This window comes from Sprattus sprattus, assembly GCF_963457725.1.
Source record: "Sprattus sprattus genome assembly, chromosome: 8".
In the NCBI taxonomy this organism is placed as follows: domain Eukaryota; kingdom Metazoa; phylum Chordata; class Actinopteri; order Clupeiformes; family Clupeidae; genus Sprattus; species Sprattus sprattus.
The window spans coordinates 16121883-16131655 of NC_137927.1; the positions used below are offsets into that span (position 1 = coordinate 16121883).

General features: G+C 39.0%; 2 protein-coding genes across 2 annotated transcripts; both read left to right on the forward strand.

The window, feature by feature from the left end:
• Positions 1–188: 188 nt before the first annotated feature.
• On the forward strand, positions 189–4887 carry mvda (mevalonate (diphospho) decarboxylase a). Its single transcript, XM_080843452.1, has 10 exons — positions 189–325; positions 639–709; positions 795–909; positions 1001–1147; positions 1290–1489; positions 1611–1685; positions 1905–2123; positions 3050–3162; positions 3428–3536; positions 3803–4887. Exons 1-10 carry the CDS (start codon positions 232–234, stop codon positions 3881–3883), a joined length of 1224 nt encoding a protein of 407 aa, XP_080699578.1. The 5' UTR covers positions 189–231; the 3' UTR covers positions 3884–4887.
• A 390-nt stretch (positions 4888–5277) lies between these two features.
• cyba (cytochrome b-245, alpha polypeptide) lies at positions 5278–8527 on the forward strand. Its single transcript, XM_080843131.1, has 6 exons — positions 5278–5398; positions 5915–5984; positions 6309–6383; positions 6547–6630; positions 6883–6964; positions 7565–8527. Exons 1-6 carry the CDS (start codon positions 5341–5343, stop codon positions 7757–7759), a joined length of 564 nt encoding a protein of 187 aa, XP_080699257.1. The 5' UTR covers positions 5278–5340; the 3' UTR covers positions 7760–8527.
• The last annotated feature ends 1246 nt before the right edge of the window (positions 8528–9773 follow it).

The window sequence follows — 9773 nt, forward strand, 5'->3', positions numbered from 1 at the left end:
GAGCATGGTCTGACCACAATGATTGGCTATCAAGTGGATATGAGCTTGCCTTTCTCTATTTGATTGGTGAACGGGTAGCCCGTATGTTTTACACTGTCCAATTGGGACGCGTTTTCGTCACAGCCTCTGCGTGTACTTATTGACACTACGCGCATGCAGTGACTGAACCGGCTCATACAAGGAATGTCATCTATCTGTGTTTTGGAAGACACTAACGTTGCTAGCTAACATATGATATCTTCTGTAATCATGCCAGAGGACAGCAGCCACAAATCAACCATGGTCACTTGTACTGCACCAGTGAACATCGCCGTTATCAAATACTGTAAGTGATTTTATCCTGTGTGCCCTATTAGCTTGCTAGGTAGCTAAACATGTACACGCCGCTGTTGTAGTTGGTAAGTTAACTATGAATATCGTTTTCGCTATATAGGAACAATGCACTAAGTTAATGTGCAACGCTAATCTTGAACAATTTTCAGAAGTGAGTTTATTCTGGCAAATGTTAAAATTGCAGTCAAATAAAACACGAAGGAACAATGTGCAAGTGCACAAGCTGCTCACTGTATGATGGTAATAGGGATAGCTATGTGCCTACCCGTATCCTTATAATGTCTTTGATTCTTTGATTCTGTTAGGGGGTAAGAGGGACGAGGATCTTATTCTGCCCGTGAACTCATCGCTCAGCGTCACTCTTCACCAAGACCAGGTATCTGCGTGTGCTGGTCCAAGATTCTTTTAAATATCTGACTACTTAAATGCTGTTACTGATATATCTGACTTTTGTTCCGCAGCTCAAAACTACGACTACCGTTGCATGCTGCAGAGACTTCGTAGAGGATCGCCTTTGGTTAAATGGCAAAGAAGAAGATATCAACCAGCCCAGACTCCAGTCATGTCTCAGAGAAAGTGGGTAACGTTAACCAGCGATTTGTTTCAAACTGTGACATGAAATCTACTGACTTTCTCGCTCATCAAATATGTTTTCTTCTGTCATCAGTACGAAGACTAGCCCGGAAGAGACGAAGCGATAAGGATTCTGCAGTTGATGTCTCTGGGTTGTCCTACAAAGTCCACATCTGTTCCAATAATAATTTTCCCACAGCGGCTGGTTTGGCATCATCCGCAGCTGGTTATGCTTGTCTGGGTAAGCCAAAAGATGCTTACATTAATTCTCAAGCAATCTTGTTCCTGTTTATTATCCTGTGAATCATGAACATGATTTACTTCACTTGACAACTATATATATATTTATATATATATGTATTGTTTTTTGTATACTTTTTCAGTGTACACACTGGCAAGGTTATTTGGAGTAGAGGGGGAGTTATCCTGTGTAGCAAGACAGGGGTCAGGCAGTGCCTGCAGGAGCATGTATGGAGGCTTCGTCCAGTGGAAGATGGGAGAAAGGGAGGACGGGAAAGACAGCCTAGCTGACCAGGTGGAGCCTGAAACCCACTGGCCTGAACTCAGAGTACTGGTCTTGGTGGTAAGTTCCATGAAGTGATGGTGAGCAAAAGAATCAACTGGTATTATTGACCTTGAGTTATGGCAGTCACTGAAATTAAATTAAGTGATTCAAGTGTTTCTTTTTCATTGTTGCTGCTCAGGTGAGTGCAGAAAGGAAGCCTGTCGGGAGCACTTCAGGCATGCAAACAAGTGTGGAGACAAGCAGTCTTTTAAAGGTATATTACACAACATACTGGCACTGCTGGATGCATTTTGTCCTTTTTGACCTAACAAACATTGTTAACATGTTGAGATAGATGCAGTGCTCCTGGATACTATCCCTCTGACCACTCCGTGTCCTCTGACCTCTCCGTGTCCTCTGACCTCTCCGTGTCCTCTGACCTCTCCGTGTCCTCTGACCTCTCCATGTCCTCTGACCTCTCCATGTCCTCTAGTATCGGGCAGACAGTGTCGTGCCTGGGAGGATGGATGAAATGACCAGTGCCATCAGGAGGAAGGACTTTGCTGCCTTTGCTGAACTGACCATGAAGGACAGCAATCAGTTCCATGCCACCTGCCTAGACACGTACCCCCCTATCTTCTACCTTAATGATGTGTCTCGTAGAGTCATTAATCTGGTCCACCGCTACAACCGTCATTATGGGGAAACAAGGGTTAGTGCTGAATTCAAACCAATCTTACAACCTTTTGCTTCTGTTCTTTATACGGTTTGTTTGCTTGCTTCTTGAGGTTGACAACTGAATGAACAGTAGTTCTTACTCACTTTACTTGTATCTTACGTACTTTTGGAACATAAATACGGCTCTCGGCTTTTATCAGTTGTTACATGCTAATTCTCTTGATAAGTAAACTAAGTGCACAGGCACTACAAAAAAACCAGACCAGAACTTAAAACTCTTAACTCTCCCTGTGTCTAATTCTTCAGAAAAAGGCATATACACCTGAACTTGTTGATGTTATTTTGCACATGGAATCGCATGATCTTACGTTACTGATTTACTGAGCTTATAGTAGCATTACTATATAGAACATATATGAAATAGCTTAGATTGAACCTAGGATAAGTAATATGTGTGTTAGATGATTGGGTAATTCATGTTGTAAGGAGGCATTGAAGAAGTTGTCTGGAGAAGAACCATGTTCATTCCTAAAGATATTAGTGATTGAAATGTACTCAGTATTTATAGATGGTAATATTTGGGGCCATGCATATCTGCTCAGTTGGAGTAGCAAGTCAGAGTTTATGCCCTTTTGAAGTAATCAGTGTAGAAAAGGCTACATTTCCCAGGTGAACCAAATGAGGATGTGAAACCACAGGGTGTCTGTATGCTTTTTTTAAATACAAGGGGAACAGAAAATGCTGATATATGTGCAACGGAACAATTATGCAAATTAAGGGTGTGCTTGGTTTGGGGGGGTTGGGTGGGCAGTGAATTAGTAGTTAATTCAGACTTTATTTGTTTTCTGCTATGGATAGGGATACATTCTTGATGCATACGATACATGCAGGGTATCTGTGAAAGACCTTTATCTACGTGAACTTAAATGTGGTTGTTCATTTCTCATGTTACCCCTGTAGGTGGCATACACATTTGATGCAGGCCCAAACGCAGTCATCTACACCTTGCAGGATCATGTCTCAGAATTTGTGCAAGTGGTTTGTCACTTCTTCCCAATGGAGTCCAATGGACAGTAGGTCATCTCTAATACTGTATTGATTTGCTATATCTTTAGCAGAAAGAAATTAGTTAAACTGTTTGAGTAAACCTGCAATAATGTATACCTCTTTTACAGCAGGATGTTGCCAAATATTTTGCCAAAATATATAATTTAGTAAGCTAGCTAGATTTCATCACTGCCAACTGAGCTGTTGTTTGTGTTTGTAGAAACATTACCACAAAATATAAGAACTTTTCTTTAAGAGTTAGTGTTGGTGACACTGTGCTGTGGTCTGTAGATTTCTCAAAGGGCTTCCTGTAGCCTCCACCACAGTCTCAGAGGAACTAAAGAATGCCATTGGGATGGAGCCCTTGTCCAATGGAATCAGCTACATCATCAGCACAAAGGTACAGAGAGATACAGGTCAACCGCAGATACCATATTCTTTAGTAAGGGGAATTCTTTAAGCCGGTAGTTTCCGTAGGAAGTTGCTCTGTTGAGCTCTGTTCAGCCAAGCTCAGTTAAGTGTAAAGTGTAACATTTTAAACCTGTAACAAAGTGAGGATTGAAACACTACATGGAGGTGCTGTATGTCATTGGTTCAGTTTGATATTTGCCGTAGTCCATAGTCAAATTTTAGAGTGAATAATTATTGTATTATACTTATACCTAGGCTGGCCCTGGACCACGTGATGAGGAAGACCCAAGCCTTCATCTGCTGGACTCTGATGGACTGCCTAAGAAGACTGTCTAAGTTAGAAGGCCGACAGGATGGCTAAGGGCAATGCTGCCCCTGCAATGACATAAAATGTTACAATCAGGACATAGATCTATTACTATACATCTATTATGTATAATCAAATATTTTTGTATTATGTTTCAATTGCATAACACATTATGAAATAGGCAAGACCTCGCCCCTGAAAACTAGACATGTATACTGTCCAAAATGTACAATGAATATAATTCTTTCTTGCAGTGAGGGTTTCCTTATCTGTAGTTCACATTCCTATGATGTCTTTGTGATATACCTCTAAATGCTCATTAGTGATACATGATTATGGTTTGTCCTTAGCCATATATGTAAAATACTATATCAGACAATTAGGAAATAACTATTTCTCTCATTAAAATATATAAACTTTAGAGTTGAACAGAAAGTAAATACATCTCACATTGGCAGAGCTGGTCAGTTATATTTTGGTTCATTAGAATTACCCTTCACAAGGAACTGAGCCATTTATATATTCTTACATTTTGTAAATGATGGTGTTTTAAAATGGTTCTGAATCAAGCAAATGGAGTCACTTTTAATTATGTTTCTCAGTTATCCACGCATTTTAAGATATGATTTGAGATGTTTCATGGGAAACATTTAATTTCAGTGGTCACCATAAGCCACTGTTATGATTACTAGAATGATACAGTTTTTTTTTTTTTTAGAAGTCAGGTAATACTTTCTTTATTGTAATGTTAATGCGATGAGTATTAGATGTAATTAACACCATGAATCCGTAGGGAGTTTGTAAAGGGATATTAGCTTAATTTGTGTAGGGCCTCGTGGACGATTAAAGGGTTGGTTACCACATACTTACACATTGAGGGGTAAGTGACAGTCTTTTAACAATACTTTCATGGTGGTCAAGTATAATATCAAGTAATACATGTTTTAATATATGCACACCTTTAGTAAAACTGGGACAAGGTGTACATTTTACATGCACATTTCAAGATATATTTTGTACTTGTACAATATTTCTGTCTCAGACTGTTCGTGAAGTGCTTTGTATTAAAGTATATTTTGGAACACTACAGCCCTGGTGCTTTAAACATATTTATGATTTAATGTGGTCGTGGCAAAAATAAAACACCACTGAACGTAGAGTGGAATTTTGAGAATGAGGGTTGATAACATTTAGGCCTGCAATTAGTAGAAATCTCGTACATACTGAGAAGTACGAGCCATGCCTACTTCCTCGTTTTACAGCTGGAATGAAGGTATGAAGCCTCGTATTGAACAGACAGGCCTACAATTTATGCAGAAAGGAAGGAAGTGACGAAACTTGAGGGTTTGGTTTACAAATGTCGCTACTCCCTCCCTTGTTTTCGCTACTTAAGACAGACAGACACAATGGGTTTTAGAAGTGACAGGCTCGGCCAAAGAGCTACGTCTGAAGTTAGTCTTGTATTGATGTTCTGATCGCCGTAACAATGGGGAAGATAGAATGGGCGATGTGGGCAAATGAGCAAGCCCTAGCGGCTGGATTCAGTAAGTGAAACAAATAACTTTACTCTTCTAAAACTGATAGCTCTTAGTTTTGACAAGCTGCTGTGACTTAATGTAAGAAACGTATATTATTTCATAATTTTCACAAATGGGATTCGACTCTAAACGAATACATCAAAACCCAAGCTCAATTTCTTAGAGGAACCTCTGGTTCTGGTAAACTTATGACAACATTACCATGCGGCACGAGTTTGATACATTTGAATTTGAATGAGATGTTCCCTTACCAGTGTTGCCAACGCTTTTATGTCCTGTCTCACGCTAGCATGGACAAAATAATTCCATTGAACTCAGAGCATCACGTCAAAAATTTCATTTTTTGATTCAGTCGCTAACATTCTCTGCTTCACATTCTTCAAATGTTCGTTACTGTTCACGCATGGAATGTTAAATCGCTTTCTCCTTACATACATCCATGGGAAACTTTTTCATTTCAGTATTTGACAGCAACTCTTGCAAAAGCAGTAATAAACAAGTTACTTTACTTCCCTGTTCTAGTTTACCTAACCGGTGGCATTGTGGGGGTGGCAGGTCAATTCAGAGGTTGGGAGTTCGCCGCTTTTGGAGTGTATCCTTTGTGTTGTGTTTTGGAGAGTACATTAAGTGCCACTATCGTTTGCTACACTTACTGCTACTCTTGTGTACATTTAGTGCTACGATCATCATACTACATTAGACAAGCACAGGATGTGAAGCATATATTTTAATAGTAACCTAAATGTGGATAATCATTTTATCGTTCGATCACTGTAGGTAATTCATTATAGTGTCAATATTCATTACGCATTACGCACATTAGAGTGTTTGAAGATCGAAGCTTCACTTTCTCTTCTGGTAGAATGATTTTGAGATGACCACATCAAGCTTATATTCTCTTGACATAATAAATCAGAGCTGCAGGGGCTTTTGTGTGCCTTTTGGAATACCCTCGGGGTAAAAGGAGTAAGGGAACCAGTATGGCGAGAACGTGAGTGACAAGTTTTTTCCCTCTTTGTGCAATGCATTGAATTTGAGATACATTTTGACCCTGTACTGAAATCAGAACGTCACAGATCCATTACTGACTGAAGTACAAATACGTGTACATTTTGTAGAGATTTTTGACTAATGTGTTATTTTATATTTCTCAGGGGCCAATATTGCTTCACAATGTGTGTTAAAGCCTTTGGACCCTTGACAAGGAACTATTATTTCAGGGCATTTCTCCATGCTGCGTGAGTGTGTGTGTATATATACCTTCTCTTTTGTTAAGAGGTTAGTCAGACTACATTCTTTCCAGACACTCCCACCATTGTCTTGTGGCCTGATTTGACAGCGAACCTTTTCACTTCCCTAAAGGCGCAATGCAAAGTGCTTGTCTGTTGCCATTACCTAATCATCACCATCTTCAACTCTACTGTTTTAATGCACAAGTGATTGTAATTAATTTTGGCAGTAGCCTAATACCTTTTGTTCATACTCCCCAGACTCTGTGTTCCTGGTGGTTTCATGCTTGCCACGGTCTTGGGGTGTGTTTGTCTTGGAATATCAAGCCTCATTTACCTATCAGTAAGTGTCATGAACTGGCATTCTTGTGAAATATTATATATCTGTTTTCCTGTGGACTGGAATGATAGGCTTATCTGGGTGAAGTCATCAGTAAAGTCTCAGGTGGTGCAGATTGCTACCCATGACGGACTCCATAACAAGGAAGTGAAAAACCAAGGATGACATGAAGGTTCTCACGTACTGTATTTCCCTGCAGGAAATCTTGTACTATCTTGGTTAGGATTTGGTCTTACTTTGATTAGAACTTGATCTTAATTGTGAAATAAAACAAAAATTACAAAGTATGATTGATATTTGTAGCTTCTGTTTTAGGTCTGTGTTGAATCCTTTGTAAATAATATGTGACTGCAGTGCTCTACCGTGAGAGATGAAAGGAATTAAATGCTAAATGCCAATAAATACTCTGAGAGTGCATGGTCCTGGAGTTGGTATTCATTTTGCACAAAGTCATTTTAGATCCAACTATAGAAAATACAAATGTCAATAAAGATTTGGAACAAACCCTGCAAACAGACCAGACATAACAGACAAATAGACCCTCGGATTTCATTCGACTACTTTTGTAGAGCTTGTGATTGATGACCGTTTGTTATCTTATAGGCAGCTATCCATGGGGAACACTGGGAGCCAATCCTGCCCAGGACTGAATCTCGTGCACCAGTCGGAGAAAGTGTCAAGAAACCCCCTCAGAACCCTCCTCCCCGGCCACCTGTAGAGCTTCGCAGGAAACGGATGGAAGACCTGGAGGGGGCCGCGTACGAGAACCCAATAGCTGTCACTGCTAATGAGTACTAACCATTGCTGTCCTGTCATGGAAGAGCTGCTCTGTTCGAATGAACAGCATTAATAAGGAAATATAGCTTGACGAAAACAATTGTAGGAAGATTGAACTGTGCCTTACATCAACAACCAACCCATGGCTTCTGCTGGAGAGAAGTAAAAAAAAAAAAAGTTGACGTAATTTTGAAATGAGTCTTGTAGGCATTCTGGTGATCTGTGCAAAGCCTATTTTCTAGGCTGATTTTATTGTGTACATAGCAATAAGAACAACCACTTTCCTGTTGTCCTCTTCCCTGTTTTACACTGTGCCTTTAAAATTATTTTAGTTTTCTATACTCTTTACAAGTAAATTCAGTTTGGTACCTAATGATTCTTGTGAGTTCCAGTATAAGTGGAGAAGGTGATGGAAGCTTCTAGATGATCTCCACATATTTAGAATCACAATACAGTTTACTTGTGTTCTGCCATCAATACACATTACCTGCTTTACTTGAACAGATAGCAGATAGCAGTTGTAGTTTGTACTTGGGTTCCGATGTCTGAATAAACATGTGCTCCCAGGAGCTTTAAAGATAATTTATTTAAATGGTCCAATGTTACTGTTTTAGGTATTGCAATTGTACTGTATTCTCTCTCATTCTGTTTTGATGGTGTAGAAAAAGTGTGTATTTTTATGTCCATATTGAAATACATAAATGCTACTTGAGAATAAACCACCTTCATGGTCCCAGTCTGAAATGGACGTGAGTGTTGTAAATCACTCCTAAATATTTTCTTTATATGTTTCTGTACCAGCATTGTGAGAGGAAGAGTTTTGTATTTCTACATCTCAGAACTTTCTGCAGTATATTTATGACTCAGTGCTTGTGGGATTTCAAACATTTGCTTCCTCTTTTTTGGTAAATTGGTACACTGTTGCAACTTGGGGAAACTTGTGTAAATGTTCAAGTTCAAGTTAATGTCCACATTTCGCAACAATAATAGCCTAGTTGGCCCTAAACAAATTAAAGTGAACTTTAAATGGAACTAACTGGGTCTGTCCTCGTAACATTTCAGAAAAAACTTCCCTGCTGGAACAATATGTCGTCCTGCTTACTGAATTAGCTGACCTTTTGTAAAAGGAATGTTCGGAGAGAAGACAAATTACTTCCTCTTTGAATGACGTCTGTGCAGAACAATCAGTTTCCTAATCTCTCAGATTTTTCTGTCCCTTCACATTGATTTCAGATTACAAAACGCACTGGATCCTTATTTTTGTACAGCATATGTGTTTTACCTTTGTTAATCTTCTGGAAAGTGCTAGTGCATCTTATCAGCATGAATATTTGTAAAAAAAAAAAAATAAATAATAAAAAAAAAACCTTTATATTGATTCTGAATGACCAGAGAGTCAAACCTTCAAAAATGATGCTTATTTGATAACATTTGGGATAGCAGTCTTTATATATGGACTTTTTAAATAAAAATGTATCATTACCTAAACAGTGTGATTTCTTACTGTGGTGTTAGAGGGGACTTGACATAAACAACTGTTTGACTGCCGCTCTGTGATGGAGTTTAGTATTGCTGGTGTTCGAACAGTGCGGCACAGACTGATCTCTATGGCCATTAGGCCTATGTGTGGCTTTTTATGTCAGCGATTATTATTACATCGTTTACAAAATTATAACTGTTTCATATGGCCAGAGAGTTTGTGAAGACAGCATTTTAGAACCCATTTGAAAAAACGCTGCATGGTTCAAGCAAGGGATGCCTGTGAAAGTGTAGCTTTTGCTGTTAATTTTTTTTTAAAAGTCGTAAACCTACAATATTGATGTCATTGTAAAGTGTCTACATTCCTGTATGTTGTCAGGAATGTAGTCATTGTAAAGTGTCTACATTCCTGTATGTTGTCCGATTAATGCATTTTGTATTTGTTTGTAGCCACTAAGACGTGTTAAAAACACATGAAACAAAGGTTTGAGGCACATAAGAATAACTGAATAGCCTATTACCACTGATGCTGGTCCAAAAAGGTTTTTACTTCTGA